General features: G+C 36.8%; 1 protein-coding gene across 3 annotated transcripts in view; it reads left to right on the top strand.

Moving 5' to 3' along the window:
- Positions 1-374: 374 nt before the first annotated feature.
- CCPG1 (cell cycle progression 1) overlaps positions 375-23,622 on the top strand; it is a 39,388-nt gene continuing 16,140 nt past the window's right edge. The window contains exons 1-4 of one of the 3 annotated variants that reach the window (XM_080807685.1): positions 375-531; positions 18,160-18,228; positions 20,396-20,516; positions 22,311-22,387. In XM_080807685.1, the coding sequence (XP_080663811.1) occupies positions 18,169-18,228; positions 20,396-20,516; positions 22,311-22,387 (258 nt within the window). In that variant the 5' untranslated portion in view covers positions 375-531; positions 18,160-18,168. Of the gene's footprint in view, positions 532-12,763; positions 13,135-18,159; positions 18,229-20,395; positions 20,517-22,310; positions 22,388-23,622 lie in introns of those variants that run through there. The other 2 variants (XM_080807684.1, XM_080807686.1) reach the window with 2 other exon arrangements.

The following is a 23,622-nucleotide window of genomic DNA, read 5'->3' as shown; positions in this document are numbered from 1 at the left end:
TATTCGGCAAACGCAGTCTTCTCCGGCAGCGGATAGCAAGAAGACCCGGGAGCGCGCAGAGTAGATGCCTTTCTACTACATCCAATTAAAGCCGCAGAGAATATGAACCGTTCGCTAGATCAATCGGGATCTACTAATCCGCCTAATCCAGGGAGCCGCCCTCCGGGTGAAACCGCGAATCCTTTGGAGTGGTAGTCTCCATAGCAACCGGCCGCGGAGCCGCTTTCGCGCCGGGGCCCGGATGTTGTGAGGATCGTAGTCGCCCTGCCTAGCTTCCTGCGGCCGATTCCCGGCCGGCTGCGCTCCTCTTCGGGAGTCGTAGTTCTTCCCTCCTCCCGTGCCCTACATGAGGCTCGGGAGGGACTACGAGTCCCGGCATGCGCTGCGGCGCCCTGCCGGCCGCCGCCTCCCGGCTGCGGACGCCTGCGAGCAGGTTGTTGTTTTTAAGTGAGGCGTCACTGTGCTCGGAGCTGTGACCGCCGCCACCGCGACAGTCAACACAGTCGGGCGGAGGTGGCGCTGCCCGTTCAGGTATGGCCCTGGGCTGGTTGGGACCCCGGGAGAGGAGTCTCGGCCGCCTGTCGGGGCCCTGTCCGCTGTTGAGTTGTGTGGCGGAGGCAGAGGCTGTGTCTTCTCTGAGGCAGGGGCTGCTCTGGCAGAGGCTGCCCAGGCTGGGGCTGCCCAGGCTGGGACTGACTCCGGGCGGGAGCTGGTTGGTGCAAGGGTGGTCTTAAGCCGGGCGCTGAGGCGTAGGGTCGGGAGGTCTTGCACCCTCCGATCCCTGCTTGCGAACCAGAGCGGCGTACTAGGGGATTGGGGGAGCTGATGGCCGGGGGCACCCTTCTTCTTTCACAAGGCTGGCTTGGGCTCTTCTTGGTTTTGATGAGAATCCATATGGTAAGATGTTATGTGCGTCACCCGGCCGGTTTTTTTCAGCCGGCCCATCTCTTTTGGTGACGTTTGAGCCCCGTGATGCCAGGAATAGGAGGATTAAATATTAAATAATGCAGCTGAGATTGCTGCTTATACGCCAGGCTGATAATGATCAGATCCCCTTCCTTATCGTTTTCCGCCTTACCCGGCCCACTTCTTAATCGATAACTTCTCTGAAGCAGCTGTCCACACAGTTCCTCGTGTGCTCTACATATTTATCTTTGTTTGATGAATCCAGCTCTGCCATTGGGAGAGGCAATTTTAACGAACTCAGTCAATTATGGTAGTTCGTTGAGTGGGTGAAGTTTGCACTGCTTCACAATTTATTTAAAAACGAAGTGGCGCTTTCTTATAGCTAGAAGAGGTAACTGCTTGAGTCCTGCGACTTTTAGATTTGCCTCCTCCAGTAAGGTTACCTCCATTGGATAGTGCTTGAACTGTCTCTGTTAGCGCTTCATATTTTTGGTTTAAGGTTTGAATCTTATTAGGTCCTACATTTTTCAGGGGGATACAGTTTATCACACCTTGGACGCTAGTGTCAATGGTTTACTATTCTTTGCTGAGTTCTCATCATAAAGGTGAAGGGATAGGAGAAAGCAAGGGTATTATTTTAATGCGTAATTTTAACCCTTTAAGCGAAGGATAATATCCTAATTAAAGAAGTTACTAAATAAAAACCATTCTTAAATAATATTCAGGGGTGTGGGAAATACTTTTGAAGTGAAAACAAGTTAGAAAATGGTATAATTCTGATTTTGTAAATGAAACTATAGAACCAGAACTGATCATGTCTACTAAAAATAAACTCAAAAGATAGTTATAAAAGTGATCAGATGGTGAAACCATAAATGGCTTTTTCTTTATATTTTCTGGTATTTTCCAAATTTTCCAAGGAAAGGAACTTAATTTTAAAAAAAAGGATACAGGTGCAGCAGTTCAATAGGTCCTTTAAACACTGCTTTAAAAAACAAACGAAAAACAACAAAGAACCTACACAGAGACCCTGTTACTGCATCCACAGATTATATAAATAACAAGTTAAACCTCAATTATTTGTCTGGAAGGGGTAAGAAATGCATTTGTTGGATTAAAAAGGAAAAAAAAACCAGTTATAACAATAATTCTTAGTATCTGCATGTCTCACTTTAATCTATTTTCATTTTGCATGGTAAAATCAAGGACAAAAGTGCTTAGTCTTTAGTTAAGGCAGTGCAATGTTGATTATTCCTGTAAGTCTATCAGGTGACAAAAGATGGGCATATTAATCTTAAAAGATCTAGAGATAGGAGAATTTTAAATTTAAATTTATTTCCAGTGGAAATAAAGAAGTTAAGCAGTGATGAAATGTGGACTTTTAAAGCTTGTTTTCATTAAATCACATTGAGTACCATGTTTTATATGGTACTGATATTTTGGATTGTGCTTACTTTTATTTTCTGTTATTGATATGTTGGATATGAATGGGTAGGAAGCATATTATTTAGCCCACATTTTGTTTTCTGTCCAAAGAAAGGTTCACATTGGTCTTCTGTAGGAATATTCTATGTATTTTTGCAATTATCAGTCCTGAAAAATTGAGGTTAAGCCCCAATTCCCAAGTATCCATTAAGTCTTAATACAATATCCATTCTAAAGCTTTTTTTGTTTTTTAAGCTATAGTATTCATATTTTGTTTTCTTTGAAGCTTTGCTTCCTCAAGTTTCAATTCCTTTTTGCTATTTTGTATCTTTTAATTTTGTATATATTGTCTGTTGTGTTAGCTCAGTATCTTACTAGATATTTGAGTCCATTTACAGGGTATAAGAAACATATTTGATGAACATGTTTGATTTACTAACTTGTTACACAGTACTGTAGTCCCGATTGTGTAGTTGCATTCTTATTTAAGTTAAATAAAGATTTAAAAAAGCTAGGTAAGTATGAACTGCTAAGATCCTAGAGCAATAGTTTCTGACATGTTAAAGAACATGGACACAGCAGCAAGGCCTGTTAAGCCCAGGATATTTTAAAACAGAAAATGCAGACTCATCTAACAATGCAGAACTACTAGAGGCTGGATTGTTTGCATGTTTATGTGTGGTTAGGTGAGGAAGTTGCCATAATGTATGTGATAACTTACATTTTAAAGAACTTCCTTGCTGGCAGTTTTACAGTTTTGACTAGATTAAAACAAATTAGAGATATTAGTGTATTTCAAAGGTCATGTCCAATATACTGCACCAGATAAATTTGAAAAAAGTTTCTCAATTTGGGTTCTAAGATGAAATTTAGCCCTATAATGTGGGAAGGATTGGAAGTAAGTGGTAAGTTTAGGAATTTTCTTTCTTTCTTTCTTTCTTTCTTTTTTTTTTTTAGGACATCTGATGTGTGGAAACTTTGTTTAAGGGCCAGTAGGTTTTTTGGAGTAAGTATTAAAAATGAATAAAGTGAGTCAAAGATTTTCCTCCTTCACTACAGGAAGTCAGAAATCTAATTTTTCTTTAGTATTTATCCATAAATCACTATCCCAAAAACCTTCTGTCTAGTTCATACTACCATCATGATGAAATTACTGTAAAAAGAGCATTGGATTGGGAATCAGGATATTTAATGATGTTGAGCACATGATTTGTGACTCTGTCTTGTTTCCATGTGTACATTGTACATAATAGTCAATTACCATACTTGATGGTGTATTTGTGAAGCTTAAATCAGATATGAAAATGACATCACTTTGTAAGTGGCAGAGAGTGATCTGCCCATGCAAAGTGTTATTGGCCTACATAAGTAACATTTATATAAAGTATATTGTGCATTTGAAGTGTGATAAGAATGTGATTTTTTTTGACTGGGAAGTTTGATGGAACAGTGAAATGGTATCTTAATTTAATATTTTGGTAGAGCTTTTGGCTTTTTCTAGGTTGAAGGAAACTTGGCCCCTGTCCTGACTGTGACTTTGCACTCTGCTGCATTAAAGGTCCTGAAACTGCAGTGTGCTTTTAAAAGAATACTTTTAATTTTTTTTTTTAATTGCACGTCTAAAGTCTAAGGAAGATCATCAGTGTAACTTCTGACAGTAGGAGGTGGATGTTTTTTATGTTCTAAATGTGTTTAATGTTGTAAAATGTTACTTTAAGTTGACTTCATGACATTGAGCCTACACTGAATATGAAATCCTAGGTCCTCTGAGAGATACTTGCATGTGTAAGCATTGATCTTTCAGAAATAGTTTAGAGCTTAGATACCTTCTTCTGGGGAAGTCATCCCTGCCTATTACAGCATCTGACCCTTGAGATTAACTTTACGTAAGGTGGGCATACAGAACATTCAAGTAAAAAAGTGTTTCAGAAACTTTTCTGAGGACTTTTTGAGAGTAAATGTAAGTGAAAGTGAAAGGCAAAGTAATATGTATCATGCATGGTTGGTGAAAGCTGTTTATATGATTAGATTTATATGATCAGTATCTTTACTAATATTTTCTAATATTACTACTAAAAAGTAACAGTGGATATATATTTAATTGTTCAGTGTTTTTAAAAATGGAAAACAATAGAGGTAAAATCCCTTTGTTTTTCATAGAATTAGGGTGAATTAAAAGGTATTAAATTAATTAATTAAAAGGTATTAAAAGGTATAGATATGTGATGAATATGTATTTTTAATAAGCAAAAATGAATTATTTTTAAAAATTTGAGAATAGAGGAAAACAAAGAGGCAAAACCCAGTAGTTTTACTTACTTATTCGTGAAAGGGAATAAGGGGCCATCAGGGGCTCATGGTGCCCAAGTGAGTATGGAGCCTTGGTCAAGTTTATATATATGTTGTCTCTTTTAGGCTCCTCCAGAATTAAGATAAAACAGTCTTTGAAAGCCAGGATTTTTTTTTTCTCAGAATGAGAGTACCTGGTGAAAGGAATGTTTTCATACTAATAGGCATCTTAATTTCCCCACAGTGTTTGAATTCATATTGCTGACTCACTTCATTTCACACTTTTTTATCAAAGGTGTGGCTTCTTTTAGATGGAAGCAAAAAAAGAGTACTTTCATCTTCAAGTATGGTAGTGGTTGCTTTTGTTTCCTAAGTTGAGGGATGTTACATCATAGAAGGAAACCTGTGAAGAAATTGTGTATTGACTCACTTCTTAGTTTATTTTCTACATCAGAAGGTTAATCTGCTGCCTGTAACCGTGTTGGTGCCTTTTTCTGGGCAGGCATAAAATGAAATTACTACTCTGTTCTAGATTTTTTTTTTCCAGATACCTATCTTTAGTGATAGATTTCAGTGTTTTAAATGAAATTCCACCCCATTAGAACTAGGAGAGGGAAACTTACTATAGATGGGTTGTGGTTATCTTTGCATCCACTCATATGATGAATATAGTAACCAAGAGGCAGGGCAACCATAGGATCACATAATTACCATAATTACTGCATTGTGGACTCATCAAAGCCCGATTTTCATCAAAATGTCAATTTTCCACGGTAAATTTCTCATACCTCAGATAGTAAATACTTTTCTATGACTCCTTTCTGCCCTTCGACTTGTCTTGATGAAACTGGTCATCCAGAAGATGACTGGATTTGTATCAGTCATATACTATAGTTAAAATTGGGTTTGTATTTTTATTTTAGAAAAGAAAATATTTTTTCTGCTGACTATTAAGTTAATAAATGGTCATTGAAAATTTAGAAGATACATGTAATTTTTTTTTAGATTTGAAAGATACTCTAAAATTTTAGTATTGCATGTAGATTAATGTGAATAGCATTTTACTATACATGTTTGTCTTGCTTTTAAAAATATATTGATATTTCTCCATGTCAAAGCATGTTGATCTACTCTATCTTTTTAATGGTTGCATTAATTATAATACTATAAATTTTAATTTTAATAAATTCACTCTTGGTAGACCTTCTACTTTCTAATTTTATATTGTAAAAGTTGTTCTATCAACAGTTCTTACACATATGTGTATATGTTTTCATATTCATGTGAGTATTACAATCAGATAAATTCCTAGAAATGAAATGAATAGGAAGTGAAAGAGAATTGGTGTATGGTCACAGCTTATCTGCCTGCAAAATTTTGTTGTTAAAAATCACTGAACGAAGAGGTGCCTGGCTGGCTCAGTCAGAACATGTGGCTCTTGATCTAGTGGTTGTGAGTTTTAGCCCCAAGTGGGGTGTAGAGATTACTTAAATAAAACTTAGAAAAAGAATCACTGAAAGGATGATAATAGACATTTCTACTGTTTACAGTGCCTGTTTTCCCCATATCTTATCTAACTTACTAACTTGTTTAGTCTTTGTTAATTGGTTAGGTATTAAAATAGTCTTGCTTCTCTTTATGTTATTTGGTAGTAAGTTTGAGCATTTTTTCGGTATTGTACATTATTTTTATGTTTTCTATAAATTGAGTATGTTGCTTGCTAAGTTTGTTTTTATGTAAGATTTCCTTGAAGACTGTTCTTTCTTTTTAAAGTTTTAATTAATTAATTAATTAATTTGATAGAGAGCACAAGCAGGGGGAGTGGCAGGGAGAGGGAGAAGCAGGCTCCCCGCTGAGCAGGGAGCCTGATGCAGGACTGGATCCCAGGACCCCCAGGATCATGACCTGAGCCAAAGGCTGACGCTTAACGGACTGAGCCATCCATGTACCCTGCTTGCTAAATTTTCCACTCAGTGTTTTAACCTTTTTCTTACTGGTATGCTGGTATTGGTATGCTCGAAGTGTTTTGAAAACTCTTTCATACATGTCACAGATATTTTTCCCTTATATTATTCATTTTTATGTATAGTGACTTGGCAAACGTGTATGATTTTTATATAAGATCTTTTCCTTTACAATTTCTGGGATTTGTGTAAAGCTTGTGTAAAGCTTAGAAAAAGATTGTGTTTACCTCAGGATTATAAAGTGATTTTCTGTTTTCTTTGAGTCTTTTTGTGGTTTAATTTTGTATGTTTAAATCTTTAGGCCGTTTTTACCAGGTGGTCTTAAAGTTTTATGAAGCCTTATATTAGTGCTGATCTTTCACAAGGCAAACAAAAGATGACATATTGAAAGTATTTTGTAATATCATGTTAGTGAAGTTTCATGGAGGCTTTGATTCCTGAATGATGTAACTTGGCAAAAAAATTTTTTTTTTCCTTTGGGAAGCAGGATAGGAGAACAATGAAATTTGCTTTCTTTTTTAATTCAAAAGTATTTTATGTGAAAGTGGCTCTTGTATTTCTGCAACTCTTTCATCCTCTACCTTTTACACCAATGGTGGGAAGCTTTTGTGTTGTGTTTTGAGCATAAAAATGGCAGACAGCACTTAGTTCCATATTCAGAATTGCCTGTCAAATCTTTTGTCCTTGATGTTTTTGGAAGGCCATTTAGCTTTCCCTTCGCTTGGTGAAAATATGTTGCAGGATTTATCTGCTGTAACAGTTTTAAAGTCCTATAGAAACTTATTACTCTTTTTCAAATAAAGGGTTTACCTGACCATTCTAGCCAGTAAGCTTGAAATCAACTTCCTTAGGGTAGTACTTATGTTTCCCACAACACAAAGGCCTAATGGGTACTAGGTGCTCCTAAACTAAGTTTATTTATTGCTAGAATTTGGGGACTGAAATAGGGTCCGCATTGTAGATAGTAAAAAGAAAATTATAAACTGACCTATCACTTAAGATTAGACTACTTTGAAAAAAGGAAACAAATACAATGGAAGGTTCTTCCCTCCCACAATGAACAGATTGAAGACTCCTTAATTCCTGAAAAAGACACATTTCTCATCATCTAACTACAGAAGTATTTATGTCAAATTTTTTAGGAGGGGAGAAGGAGAGAAGAGAATCTTAAGCAGGTTCTATGCCCAGCACAGAGCCCAATGTGGGGCTCGATCTCACAACCCTGAGATCATGACCTGAGCCAAAATCAAGAGTCGGATGTTTAACCAACTGAACCACCCAGGTGCCCCCATGTCAGAATAACTTTTTAAATGTGAATTTGCCAAATTACCATAAAACATAGTGACAGAACCATCTAACTTAGTAATAAGTCTTTTTTTTTTACTTTATTATTTTATTTTATTTTATTTTTTTTAGTGATCCAAGATTCATTGTTTAAGCACCACACCCAGTGCTCCACGAAATACGTGCCCTCCTTAATACCCACCACCAGGCTCACCCAACCCCCTTCTCCTTCCCTCCAAAACCCTTAGTTTGTTTCTGAGAGTCCACAGTCTCTCATGGTTTGTCTCCCCCTCCGAGTTCCCCCAAGTCCCTTCTCCTTTCCATCTCCTAATGTCTTCCGTGTTATTCCTTATGCTCCACATGTAAGTGAAACCATATGATAATTGATTTTCTCTGCTGTAATAAGCCTTGATAAGTCTTAGATGACTTTCTTCTTGCATCATTGTTTTTCATTGATGAAAAAAACCCATTAGCAACTTAAACATCCACTAATAGGGTAAGAAGCTATGATAAATATAACAACACATAATGTAGTCATTAAAGTCATTTTTCAATAATTTTTAAAGCATTGAAAAATTTGTTAAACAGCTTACTGGGAAAAGTGTAAGGTAGGAAACTTACTGACCCCAGTACTTACATAAAATGTTTGGAAGGTAACATATAAAAGTCAGGAAGGTAGCAAAAGTAGAAGAGAAGAGTGATACAGAGGGAAGGAGTGGTAGGAATTATAAAATGGAACCAAGGATGAAGATATTCTTCTAACCACAATGTATATTATGATGTCTCTATTTTTACCAAGGATAGGTATCGTGAGGGAAAACTCTTCCCATTACTGAAGCCCACTGATCAGGATAAGCTCATTTATTCTAACACTAAAATCAGAAAGAAATTTCTGCTGATGATTTTTCTAAAGAAGATGCTTGAAAATGTGGTGCATGCGTGCTTACTAACAGTTTCAGGGAAGAAGATAAGGAGTTCAGTAAGGCTTTTATTTTGGTGACTTGTTAATGTAGATCCACGGTACCACAACAAAGAGTTTATGTTGACGTAGGTTAAGGTGCAGCACTTCTTTGGGGGCTGTCTCTGTTACATAGTTAAGAGGGTAAAATGCCTTAGCATATATCTGAACTAGATTTCACTGTCTTTAATATGAAACAGTGAGCATCTTCAGTATCATATCAGAAAAGCTGGCCTCCTGATAGATGCAAGAGTATCATCAAATGACTGCTGAAAGTGAGACGGATATGTGACACGGAAGCCAGCTCCAGCTGGAGACTTTCATCTTTTTTTCTTTCTCTTTTGCTTTTTTAATAGATTCTGCTAGGCTTTTGTAAGAGGTTTTTTTAGAGTTGAGGAGTACAGTAACCAGGTAAGACCGCTGTGGTGATGTGGCATTAGGCGTCGTCAAATTTTCTTTTCTTTCTGTTGGAGACTTTACTGGGAAGCTGAAGAGTGGGTAAAATTGTTAGATAATAGTGCATTTCTTAAGCTTTTCTATTTCAGTGTCTTCATTGTGGTGTTTAGTGATTTTAGTGGCTCTAAATCCCTTTTGAAAATAGCGTTAAAAAATTAAACTATGCAAAGTTTAACAGAGGCAAATTTAAGGGTGGGTCTGAAATTTAAGCTCTTTATCAAAGCCTTGAACATAACACTAATAAGCAAAGTTACTCAGGGAAAAGAGTAATATAAACTACCATTAGGCAACGTATATGGTAAGAAGTAAGAAGTAAATTCAGGGGAAGGAGAGACCATTGTGTCCGAAGTTGTGATCTAGGAAAACTTTCGTGGAGGAGGGCTGAGCCTTAAATAGAGAAATCAGAAGGAAGGAAGAAAGGAGGAAAACATTCCAGTGTAACTTGAGTAAGTAAAGACATGGAGGTAGGGCTGTCCATTCTGTATTCAGGAGATGCCCAGTAAGTAGATTACTTTGACCAGCTGAGAGTTCAGGAAGGAGGCCCAAGTGATTGGTGGTTAGAGCAGGTAGTGAAAACTTCTGAATATCTTCCTAGACTTTGACTTTATAGAGAATGTCTATCCTCAAGGTCGGGGGGAGACTTTTAAATGGGAAGAAAAAAAAATTCTAGTACTTAGAGTAAGTATTATATGTAACCTGCAATCAGTTTAATCTTTGCTTGTTTATGAGTGTTTAGGATGGTTGTTATGTTTAGGAAGGGACCAAGGAAAGAGTTGAAAAATGGGTACTTGTGGTAAGTACCATAATAATTAAAACAGCATTGTATTGGTACAAGGGATATAGATCAGTAACAGAATGGAGACTATAGAAGTTGATTCATAAATGTATATAGAACTTTATGTAATAAAAAATGGCATTTCAAATCATAGAAAGTATGGAATTTCAGTAATCAGGATAATTTCTAACACCAAAAGGGAAAAATCTGGATACACAAATTTAAATAGCTAAATGTAAAAGCCAAAATTGAAAAAGTGTTAGTAGAAAATATATGAGAATAATGTTGTAATCTTTGGAAAGACTTTCTAAGGCAAGTTGTAAAATATAGGTGTTCTAAAGAACACCCTATACTCCATCCTCTACCTCTGCATAAAATTTAAAAATGTTTGTGGTAGAAGGTATTTTTAAAAATTGAAGAGTTTTAGAAGAAAATATTTGTGATAAGTGTAACAGTGAATTATTTTATGACCCAATTTATAAAGAACTTCTACAAATCAATAAAGATAATCTAATAAGAATGTATAACATAGGAACATTAGATAATTTACAGAAAAGGAAATAAGGATAGCCAATAAATATTGGGAAAGGTGTACAACTCCGCTAAGTTATCTGGGAAATACAGATTAAAATAAGGAGATCGTTTTTGCTCATGAGGTGATCAGAAATTACAGAGGGTCATTACCCTGTTAAGGTTATGGAGAAATAGGTGCCCACTATTTTGGTAGGAGATCTGCCTAGCCTTATTTAAAATACTGATCCACTCCCTCCCCCCAATTCCCTGCCTTCAGTTTTCCCCTCTCATGCTTTATTTTTGTCCACAGTACTTGCCACCAGCTGACTTACCTCATATTCTGCTTGTTTGTGGCACCTAGAATATGAACTTTCTTCAGAGGCCATCTTGGTGTTCTGCCACCCCACTGTGTTGTATCCCCAGAACTTGAAATAAAATTCATGCATAGCACATAGCACTAGCTCAATAAGTATATGCTGACTGACTGAATGAATGTAGTATTTATGTTCTCAGTTAAGGTGGTCTCATTTAAACTATTTCTGTAGGGTTGTTATTGTACAAAAAATAGAATATAAAGAACATTTTAAAAGTTTTTATTAGTTGGGGTGTTAGATCCTCTACCCTTTCTTAAGATGAAATCTGGTTTAAACCAGGCATTTTGATACCCTTTTGGGGAGGTGAAAGTTTGGGAGCCTTTGAAAAGCATTTGGAAAAAGCTTCTGACTCCTCTTGATCACATTTATAGTCCAGCAACACTTTTGGGACCTTTGCTGACAGCCCATTGGTTGGCTTACATTGGAATTATAGACGTGTGGGAGAATAATGCCCCCATTCTTCTCCATCATATCTAATTCTAGAAGATAACAGTGATAGGAAACTGTACCCTTTTTCATAGTAAAATGTAGCTACTCAGGAAGGATGAGGGGCACCATCATATCAGGTAACACTCACTCCAGTTGTACTTTATTTTGTTTTATTTTTTAAGATTTCATTTATTTAGGGGTGCCTGGGTGGCTCAGTGGGTTAAATCCTCTGTCTTCTGCTCAGGTCATGATCCCAGGGTCCTGGGATTGAGTCCCGCATCAGGCTCTCTGCTCAGCGGGGAGCCTGCTTCCCCCCCACCCCCTCTGTTTGCCTCTCTGCCTACTTATGATCTCTATCTGTCAAATAAATAAAATCTAAAAAAAAAAAAAAGATTTCATTTATTTATTTGACAGAGACAGCAAGAGAGGGAACACAAGCAGGGGGAGTGGGAGAGGGAGAAGCAGGCTCCCCACTGGGCAGGGAGCCCCATGAGGGGCTCAATCCCAGAACCCTGGGATCATGACCTGAGTTGAAAGCAGATGCTTAACAACTGAGCCACCCAGGCACCCCCAGTTGTACTTTATGAGATAAAATTAATATTGTTGCTGTATTACTACTTTTGACAACTGCCACCTAAATTATTTTACAGTTACATCTTTAACCCATAACTCCCCTAAATTCGGTTCAGCTTCCTGCTTGGTGTTTCCACTTGGATATGATAATCGCTGTCTCAAATTTAATGCCCCAAAACAGTTCATCAGTTTTCTTTTCATAACTTACTGCTTTTGAAGCCTTCCTGTCTCAGTGGCAATTTCATTTTGGTATTTGTTTAGTCCAGGAGTCATCTTTCACACCTTATATTCAATATTTTGGGAAGTGCTGTTAGCTAGCTGTACTTTCAGAATACATGTTATCTATCCAGTTCTTATTGTCTTCACAGCTACCACCCTGGGCCAAACCACCATTATTTCTCAGCTCGATTATTGTAGCTTTGCAAATGACCTACCTGCTTCTGCCTTTGCTGTCCCCCACAGTGCTGTCTCAATAAGGCTACCAGAATGATCTGTTCTTTCCTCATAATTCTTGTGACTTTTGGTTTCGCTCAGAGTAAAAAGCTAAGAAGTCTTAGGATCTATAAGGCCCTGCATGGTCCATCCCCTGCCTGTTAGCTCTCTGTCCTCATTTCTTCCTACTTTCTTGCTATCACACATGCCTCACTGCTGATACTCAGAAATGCAAGCGGGCTTCGTTCCAACTTTGTACCTGCTGCTTGGTCAGAAAAGCTCTCCTCCGGTTAACTCATAGTGATTTCATCATGTATTCAAATAGTTGCTCAAATATACTTTTGTTGTTTTTAGATTTTATTTGACAGAAAGTGCTCATGCGCACAGACAGGGAGAGTGGCAGGCAGACAAAGAGGGGAGAGGGAGAAGCAGTCTCCCTGCTGAGCAGAGAGCTGCTTTCATTTGTCAGAAGACAAAACAGGACTGGGAGATTTTTCACTGTTCCTTGCTTTCCTGAACACAGGGCTCGGGTAAAGTTCAGCGTAGTACACTACGAATAGAATTTAAGCCCCAGGAGGCAAGATTCCTCTATCTATTTTATATATTGGTATATAGTATTTTCAATACCTAGCAAGTGCTAAGAACTCAATAAATGTTGTACAGATGGATAAAGGAATTATTTAAAATGGCATTCACCTTAGGCCTCCTGTCTGCTGAAGAATGTGATTATACCAGTGTGGAATTGGACTTTCTGCTGTAAGTAGCTTCATAAATGAGATGAGACTGCATGGAGTAAATTTATATCTTGTTATCCCCAGTATGTGCTATATTGAAACATATGTCTGTAATACGTATTGTCATTCTCTTCCATAGAGTTCTACATATAAAATCTTAAATGTTGTGAAGAAATGTTCCTTAGGATTTCTTATGAAGTGAAGAGTCAATTTAAATAATGTCTCCTGTTCTGAAATTTCTGGAGACTTTGGATTTTATCTTGAAGGGAGTGTGATTCAGTAGTTTAAATGATCCGATTCATGTTTTAGAATAACTTTAGTGTGGGCAGACTTACAGAGGCGTGACTAGAAGGGAATTGATCACAGGTAGAGATCCATTAGGGAGCTGTCACTGAAATTGAAGTGGGAAATGAAGTTGGGTTAGGCAGTAGAAGTGGGAATGGGTAAGAAGACTTCCCTGGATTTTTGGGTCAAGGTGATTTAGTTATCCTAAATCTAGATTTTTTAATCTGATATTTTGTGGCTTTTCCTTATAGCCAGATTGTTTTTGGCTAATGCTGTTCTCTGAGATATCAAAAACAGGAAGAGCAGCAGGAAGTGGTTTTTGGTTTATAGAGGTTGTATTTGAATACCCAAGAAACCTAAGCAATTGGATATATATGACTGATTAAAGAAACTACTTGGGAATGAAGGGAAGCCTGAATCTAGAAAAGTGCTTCAAGTTTATAATCTTTATTAAGTACTCTCAGCTTTATAACTTTGTATTTTTTTTAAAGATTTTATTTATTTATTTGACAGACAGAGATCACAAGTAGGCAGAGAGGCAGGCAGAGAGAGAAGGGGAAGCAGGCTCCCCGCTGAGCAGAGAGCCCGGATGTGGGGCTCGATCTCAGGACCCTGAGATCATGACCTGAGCCGAAGGCAGAGGCTTAACCCACTGAGCCACCCAGGCGCCCCAGCTTTGTATTTTTTATGCCTTTGTTACTTCCCATAAACTCTGCATGTTTCTAAATTACTAGTAAAGCTCTTAAAATGGGAAGGGTTTGTGCACTTACCTTTGGTCAAAATAATGAGAGTTTCCTCTAGAATTTTGAGTTCTTTAAGGAATAGTTTAGAGTTGTGTTACTAACTGTATCATCATCCAGAAATCTGTTTACCTTTCTTCTTTTTTTTTTAAAGGGTTTTATTTATTTGTCAGAGAGAGAGAGAGAGCACGCTCAGACAAGCAGAGGGAACTGCAGACAGAGGGAGAAGCAGGCTTCCCGCTGAGCAGGGAGCCTGATGTGGGACTCGATCCCAGCACTCTGGGATCATGACCTGAGCCAAAGTGAAACACTTAACCGTCTGAGCCACCCAGGCATCCCACCTTTCTTCTTTTTGAGTGCTTAATATGTGTCAAGCAATGTGCTGTGTTTGGGAATATTTAATAGGTAAATAAGCAACTATAGCACAGCATTCTCTTTCAAGTAGTAGATTAGGGAAAAATACTAGTCTTTGGGGGTGGGGTCAGGGAATTGTTCACAAAAGTAGTGCATTACTTGAGAAAGGAAGGATGGACACAGGGGCTTGGGTTGAGGTATTGGGGTAGGGAACTGATCAGAATATCTGCAAAGCCTTAGAGTTGAGAACGCGAAGCCTTTTAGGGGAATCAAAATCATGAGGGGAGAGGGAATGGGTGGAGAGAGGATAAGATGCTAGAGATTAAGGAGTAGATATACAGCGCCTTTGGGCATTATCCAAAAAAAAGTATGAAAATCTTAACATTTTAAAGGAGTAATACATAAAATTATCATTTAGGAAGATCATTGACAAGTGAGGAGTTTCAGATATAATGGCAGCTTTTCGAGTCAGTGTGTCTAGAGTGGGGCTCAGAAATTTACTTTTTAAAATTTTGCTTTAATTACAGTGTACCCAGTTCTTTGAGAACTGCTGACTTAAAAGGATTCTTTAGTAGGTCTGTGAATTTTACTTACCCAAACTGTTTCTGTGATGTGACCAGTAGTCCTTTTCTCATTTGGGCTAGATGTCAAACTTGTTCTTCCTTCAAGATGAGTAAACAAAGAATTAATCTGAGTTCAGATTTAAGTGGGCTCCTTGATTTGAAAAACTGATATATGCTAAAATTGTTCCAATTTAGCAATGTATACAACTTTATTTTGAAATGTTGGCTTTGTTAATTTCATCACCTGAGTTATTAGATTACTTTGTTAGAAAACAAATGCTAGGAATTATTTAAAAGGAATTTAAAAGGACTGTTTAATAGAAGTTACCAAGAGGAGGGTAGGAGATATATACATTAAATACCTCTGATTGGGTTTGGTAATTCACAAATTTTGGAGGGTTATTAACAAAATAAAGCACTGGTAAGTCTCGGGGTGAGATGGAGCAGCAGTGAGAATGTGAGCTTATAGAAGAGGTTAGGATCTTTCACATGGTGGAGAAAGAATGCTTTTTAGGCTTCAACCAGTTTTCTTTATTTTACTTCTTGTTCCATATAGAATGGTTTTTCCAACTACTCAGTCACTTAAACCAGACACCTGCGAGTTATCCTACCAACACTCTCTCTCTCTCCTGTGTCTGGTTATTCAGTCCTTTTTATTTTTATTTATTTATTTTTTAAGATTTTATTTATTTATTTGACACAGAGAGAGAGATCACAAGTAGGCAGTGAAGCAGGCAGAGAGAGGAGGAAGCAGGCTCCCCGCTGAGCAGAGAGCCTGATGCAGGGCTCTCGATCCCAGGACCCTGGGATCATGACCTGAGCCGAAGGCAGAGGCTTTAACCCACGGAGCCACCCAGGTGCCCCTATTCAGTCCTTTTTAAAAAAATCTTTCGTGTCTTCTAAAATCTTTCCACTCCCTCCCTTACGCTTTGTTTCCTCCCCCTCATCAGTCCTGGTTAAATGTGGTACTTATCTTCTCCAAGGAGAGTTGTGCTGATGGCTTGTATCCCGCAGATTTAGGGCTCTTTAATTGCTTCCTCATCTTAATATATGCACTTTTAAAGATTCATATCTGATTATCTTTTAATATTCCACTCATGCTAGGTTAATTGCCTTGGTTAGAACTTTCATATTTAATTGTTTCTGCCTTGTTTTGCTCTCTAATGCTTTTTCTATTCTTTTGGGGAATCCCTCCAGTGTCATTTTTTTAAATGGGGAAACAGAACTTTACTTTTTTGTGATTTCTTAATTTTTAAATTTTAGCAATTAATTCAGGTTAAAAAAATGGTCTCTCCTATGTCTTAAACATTGCAACCTCATTTATAAAGCCTTCATTGACCATTCTCCTTTCCTCCTGCTCAGTCTTCGTGTGGTCTCATGTTACCCATGATTTTCAAATTGTTATAAAAGAATTTAAGTACAAATAGTAATGTATCAAACTTTTTTTTTTAGCTCATAAAAACTAGTTCAATGAGGAGTTGGGAGTTATATAGTCAATTTAATAAGGAATGCTGAAATAAAATTACTAAGACATAGAAATTGGTTAATACCCAAAGGGTATACAGACTGTAGCCTTTGGGGTAATCTTCTGTACTAGAAGGAAAACCTTTATTGTACTGTAATAGTTTACCTTTAAATTTATAGTTATAAACTGCCTGGGCCCTAATCAGTTTTAAGTAAGAAATCATGTAATTGAGTGATCTCAGGTGAACTTATTAGAAAATGCTTTAAGGGACGCCTGGGTGGCTCAGTTGGTTGAGTGGCTGCCTTCGGCTCAGGTCATGATCCCAGCGTCCTGGGATCGAGTCCCGCATCGGGCTCCTTGCTCCGCAGGGAGTCTGCTTCTCCCTCTGCCACTGTGTCTGCCTGTGCTCTCTCGCTCGCTCTCTCTCTCTCTCTCTCTCTGACAAATAAATAAATAAAAAATCTTTAAAAAAAAAATGCTTTAGCATGACAGTAAAAGTCACAGTCATCTTTATGTCTTATTTTAGATTTTGAATAATTTGTTTGAAAACATGCTATTTTTTATATTGTTAGTGACCAAGAACCTTCTCATTTTATTTTATTATTGTTTTTAGGGGAGAGTAGGGGCAGAGGGAGAGAGAATCTTAAGTATGCTCCATGCCCAGCATGGAGCCCAATGCAGGGCTCGATTTCATGACCCTGAAATCATGACCTGAGCTGAAGTCAAGAGTCTGATGTTTAACTGACTGAGCCACCCAGGCACCCCAAAACCTTCTCCTTTTAAAATGTTAATTTTTTCAGAATCACTGATGGAAGATTTAGACCAATATTTTTTGCCCTGTTCATATTTCACCACTGGTTCCATATTAAATTTTCTGCAGTAGAGCTTTCTGTTAAAACACCAGCCATCACGTTGGATTTAATGTGTTCTCAATGTATGTACAATAATAGAAGCATTTATAGGACTTAAATGTATAGAACAAAGCCAGTAAGATACCATTTAATTAGCTTGGTTTTGATGTTTAAATAGGAGCTTCAGATAGAAAGGAGAAAACAAACCAGGTAGAGTGTCCAGGATATTTGCTGGTTTAGGACTTAAGTCTAGGTTATTGTCAATGACCACAAGTTTCTAACCAATCTCTAGTCTTCTCCCCCCATTTTAATTCAGGTGGAGTATTGCTGACACCGTTATTTTCATAAAAACTATAATCATGTTTCTTCCCTGCTTGAAAAATCTCAATTGCTTCATGTTGCCAACACAATAGACTTCATTTTGCTTGGCCTGGGAGCTCTTCCACTCCCCTATTTGGTCTCTCAACCCTTGATTTACCCACACATTCAAATTGGCTTCTCCTTTCCCTTCTGTCCTGTGTGGCCAAATCCTTCTTTCAGACTCAGCTTCTTTATTACTACAGTGTGACTGTACTATTCTAGCTCAGGAGGATGTATTCAAAGTTTGGTTCTATTTGTTCATCCAGGTATGCAGTTAATAGATCCTGTATGAGAAATCTATGGGTGGGTTGTCTCAGTTTCACCTGGAAGGCAGGCAGTAAGCTACTTTTCCTGCTTGGGCACATATAGTGCTTCCTATAGAATTTTTTGAAATGTACCCCACATGACAATATGTTTTTGTATTTGTAGACCTGAAAAATGTCTGAAAATTCCAGTGACAGTGATTCATCTTGTGGCTGGACTGTCATCAATCATGAGGTATGTTGTTTAATACTTTTTATAAGGCCATTTATAATACTACAGTGTATCACCTGGGTTTTGTGAAGGCCAGTGTTTTCCTGCATTGAAGCCTGAGGTTCCATTGTCTTTAGCTTGGACATTTTCCCACCCACATTAAACTTTACTGCTGAAAACTCTTCATTCATGAGCCATTGTCTTCTGCATTGTTGTGTGGTACATTTCTCGGCTTCGAGACAGTATGCAAATATTTCTTGAGGGTTTATTATTGTTTCGGCCCTGTACTTTTATCTATAATCTCATAGAATTTTAAATAACCTCTGTGGTATAGATTTGCACTCTCATTTCATAGTTGAGGAAACTAGAACTTAGAGAGGGTAAGTAATTTAGCCAAGATTATGTAACTAGAAAATATCAGAGCCTGCATTTAAATAGACCAGAAAGGAGCATGGGGAACATGTGTTCTACTTTGGATATGTTATGCTACATTATGTTGCTAACAGAACTTGATTGAAAAAGGACTATGGCTAGAACGCTTTCAAAAAAGGAGTTTTATTAAGGAAGTATGATGTTACATGACTAGTATATAATAAGCATTAATTTATTTTCCACACTGGTAACATATGTTCATTATAGAAAAATCATAAAAATACTGATGAGTAGAAGCAATAAGTTAAAAATCATCTATATCGTAAAGTTTTAATGAATTTTTCTATAGTTTACCTGTCTGTTTTTAGGGTCTCTTAGTCTTGACTTGTTTTCCTTGATTAATAAAAAGTTTAAGTGGTAATTTTTAGAATTACTTTGATAATTTAAGATTTAGGCATGGCTAGTTATGTCTTCTTAAAATCAACATTAACCAAAAAATGATTTTTCTGCAATAAAATTTGAAAATTTAATAGCAGCTCTACCAGTTGAGATTGGGGTGGTTTCTTTTTTCTTTTTTTAATTAGTAATTTTTCTATTTTTAACCTGTTTTCTATGAAGCGTAGATCAACTCCCATAGCAATAACTTCTCCTTCAAGGATAATTAACAGTATAGGAGCAAGGAAACTGTGGGAGTCTTGTGATTCTGTAGTGTGAAGCAAGATAGTAAACCTTTCTGACATTTAGCCAAGTGTGTCATTAGGGTATTCTGTATTAGAGATATCTTGTCATAGAGTAGATCGTATTTGTGTTTTTATCCCTCTTCCTTATCTAGTTTGCAGGTTCTACTGCTAATGTCTTATAGATGTGTTTCCTTTTCCTTTCTCACTGCTATTTTAGGACAGCACTGATCTCCCCTGCAGTCCCCAGTTCAGCCCTAACCTTGCCTGTTTCTATGATTTTCCTGCCACTTTAGGCAATCCCATGGTCTTAACATTCAGAGTTCTCTTTAGAATTCAACTCAAAACATACTCCTTTGATGAATTCTTTTAATTTTTGCTGTTTCAAGTTATATATATTAGGAGAACTTAGACCTTTGATTTCATGGATCAGTAAACTACAGGAAAGATTGGGAGAAGGGTATGGGGAAAAGCAGAAGGAGCTTAATGGCTAACTTTATTTTGCTAATAAGATATGAGGAGAAAAAACTGTAAGACCCACTGTATTATTACATAGAGGACAGTCTGACATCAAAGTAGGAAGGACAACCTTGGAAGAATAAAGAATACTCTATAAAATTGTGTAGGGAAAGTTTACTCCATTAATCCTATAGTTCATTTTAATCCTTGCCCTTAGACTTTTTTAGTTCTACATTGTCATAGTAAATAGTTATTTGAATGTGAAAGTTTCTCTGAATAGGCTGTAAATTTGAATTTTGGATTTGAATTTTTTATACCTCATAATACATAGCAAAATGCCTTGCATAGTACCTTCATAAATGTTGAGTAGAGGTAAAATAACAGAAGCAGCTAGAGTTTAAAAACTTATCCTCTGGGATCAAATTTATTGCTTGGGCTTATAAATAGAGTAGAGGATTTGACTTGGCTAACTTCTCTTAGAATCTAAGCCTGCGATTCCATTCTGCCATTTCACTGCCATAGGCCTTTATGGACTAAATTGAATAAAAAGTAGTCAGATTAGATACTGCTCCCTTCGGAGAATGGCAGCATCTAGGACTTTGACCAGTGGAAGTATCTGCGTGTAGTAATAATCAACTTTGAGCGGCTGATAGACATAGAACTGATTATCGCTTTTTCCTTAGGGGTCTGATATAGAGATGGTGAATTCTGAACATGGTACAGCCAGTGACAGCTGTGAGCTCGCTCCAGAATGTACATCATTAGAGCAAGAGGAGCTACAAGTATTGCAGCCAGAGCAGGGAGGTAAGATACGATAAAGAGTCTGATTTTTTTTTTTTTTTTTAACAATAATGGGATGTATGAACGACAGTATGAGTCTTGCCTTTTTTCTAGGTGGGCAGCCTTTCTAGCTAATCTGAATGATCAGGTCACTGAATGACTAGAATTTTAGTGTGGATTAGGTAGTGGTACCAACCCGTCCAGGGGTTTGCTTATTTACAGCTGTAGTATATATTTAGGCGTCCATATAACTCTTTCATACTACATGTGTAACCGGTAATTAAATATTGCTAATCTTGATTACTACTAGTGATGTACAAAATAATTAATCATAAGGGATTTACTAAACTCAGATTCTTTAGTTATCTATCATCACACTTCAAATTACTTTTTGGTTAGAGGTGGTAAAAGGCATTTAACTGCTGTACTCTTCATTTTTAAATTACGTCTTAAGCTTCTTTAAAAACTGCATTGAAATGTAAACAGAACATTTCCTCAGGAGAATAAAGTGGATGGGTCATGGCTAGAAATATGATAGATTATATCTGTAAATCTTGTTTTCAGCCTGTGTATTGATTATTCTCCTTCGAACAGAATCTCCTTTGATTCTTATCTTTGATAGGTCAGAGATCTCCTTGAGAATCTGAAAGGTGTGAATGTTTTCTCCCAAGAAATGCCCATACTCACATATGTAAAAGGAGTTTTACTCCTTGGGAATCCTTGGACCCAAGTACATCTTTTTTGAAGTGTCTTAATTTCAGATTACTATGCTGCTAGGGGCTTTGTAACACATACAAATGGGGTAGTTTTTCTCCTGGTTTTTGTTTTTGTTTTTGTTTTTGTTTTTGGAAGGGCTAAATTATATAAGAAATACACATTCATGACAGAAAAAAAATAATGAGCAAAAAAATTTTAAGTCACCTTTAATTCTTTTTATCTGGTGATAACTGCTGTTAACATTTGGTATGTGTTCTTTGTTATGCATAAAATTTATATATGTTTATCATATTGTTTTAATATTTTTAACTTCAATTTTATAGACTTTTTCATTTAAAATACGATTTTATAAACTCCAGTTGGTTTTTTTGGTACATTTTTCCTTTGAGGAGTTTTTTATAAAATACATTTGCTATAGTGACATTATTTTGCTTTTCTGTGTTCTTTTGAATTCTTGTTTTTTATAATCCTTTTTATTGCAAAAAATTCATAATTTGAAGATACGGTTTTGATTTTTGTGTTACCAAGCATTAACAGTCATTAGAATAGTGCTACTTTTAGGAATGCAGGAAATGTAACATCAGACGTCTGAAAATTGGTTTTCCATATTAACAGGTATTTACAGGCACACTGGATTCGGTACTTTTGTATTGTAAAGATTATGTTTACTTAGAGATTTATATTGTTTTTTTTAGTAGATACTAAATGAATTCAATATCTAAAATTATCCTCTGACAATTTCAAATAATTATATTTGAAATACAGAGATCTTTTTAACAACAGTTTGCAGTTTCAATTAAGAGAAATATTTTACTAGGAGTATTTTTATCCATTGCTATCTCTTCTGAAGGAATGAATTATTTCTGTAAAGAAAGTGTTATATAAAATACTTTAAAAAATGACATTTTAGATTATGTTGAAAATACTATATATAAATCAATTGCCAGAGAACTTTTTAGCAACTGTAGTATATGTGATTTAATTAATTAAATCCACTTTAAAAAATTAGGACTAGATTTTATATACTCAGATTATAATCTGTGTGGACTACAAAAACTCAATTAAGTGTAATTGATTGAATTGATCTTTGCTTTATATCAGAGAGTAGCCAGAATGACACAGTGTTAATGGGAGAAACTGCTTATCCAGCTTTGGAGGAAACAAAGTCAGCACTTGAGGTAAACTTGTGTTGTACTCTATAGATATATGATAAGCAATATTCTTTAGTGAATACTAAGGAATAATTAAAGCTTCCATTTCTAGTTGTGCATTCTTTTCCTCTTCGAATTATGAACAACTTTTATTAAAAATTTTGAGATTCCATAGATTGGTCACTTTTTTTTTTTTTTAAAGATTTTATTTATTTATTTGACACAGAGAGAGAGAGATCACAAGTAGGCAGAGAGGGGTGGGGAGGAAGCAGTCTCCCTGCTGAGCAGAGAGCCCGATGCGGGGCTTGATCCCAGGACCCTGAGATCATGACCTGAGCTGAAAGCAGAGGCTCAATCCACTGAGCCACCCAGGTGCCCTGGTCACTTTTATTATTAGAGTTTAGCTTCTGTCTTCTAAACTCTTAAGTGGGATGTCTTTTAATTTATCGAAGTAATTACAAAAGTAATTTCTATTCATTTACCCTCTAATAAATTTTTTTTGGAAATAGATTGCATTCTTGAATTATGTAGAGAAATAAGTTATTAGGGTTTATCAAGGAAGATTCGTTTTTAAATTTGAGAACAACCTAAATCTTGCTTTTTGATGTTTTACTTGACTTCTTTTTTTTTTCTTTTTAAAGATTTAATTTAATTTTTGACAGAGAGAGAGAGATCACAAGTAGGCAGAGAGAGGGGGGGAAGCAGGCTCCCCGCCAAGCAGAGAGCCCGATGCGTGGCTCGATCCTAGGACCCTGAGATCGTGACCTGAGCCAAAGGCAGAGGCTTTAACCCACTGAGCCACCCAGACGCCGCTTTACTTGACTTCCTGATAAAACTAGATTAGATGATTTTTACATGGCATAGCTATTGAAGTTTATTACATATATAACCATGGAAATTTGTTATCAGTCATATGGGCTTCCTGACTACAGAGTTATGGTCAAATAAACCCAGGAATTAGTGAGAAATGAATCCTTTCTTTTCTCTTGTCCTTAATTTTAAAGGTGGGCTTCTTATCTTCTGCAGCCTACAATGATTAGGCAGCAGTTTGTTCTAATTCTGAAAGACTGGTCAAGGCGTTTGATGGTGTTTTGAACTAAAAGATGAGCCTGCTATTGTCATCTTTGTCTTTTGGGCAGGACTCCTCTATCTTTTATTTTAAGCCCAAATTACCACACTACTTAAGTACTGTTGTATACTTTGAGCTACATAGAAAATATAAGGCTCTCAAAAAATTGTTGAATTTACTGTCTTTAAAATTA

This window comes from Martes martes (genome assembly GCF_963455335.1).
Source record: "Martes martes genome assembly, chromosome: 7".
In the NCBI taxonomy this organism is placed as follows: Eukaryota; Metazoa; Chordata; class Mammalia; order Carnivora; family Mustelidae; genus Martes; species Martes martes.
The sequence above is the reverse complement of the archived record's forward strand: the minus strand, read 5'-3'. Positions and strand labels throughout refer to the sequence as shown.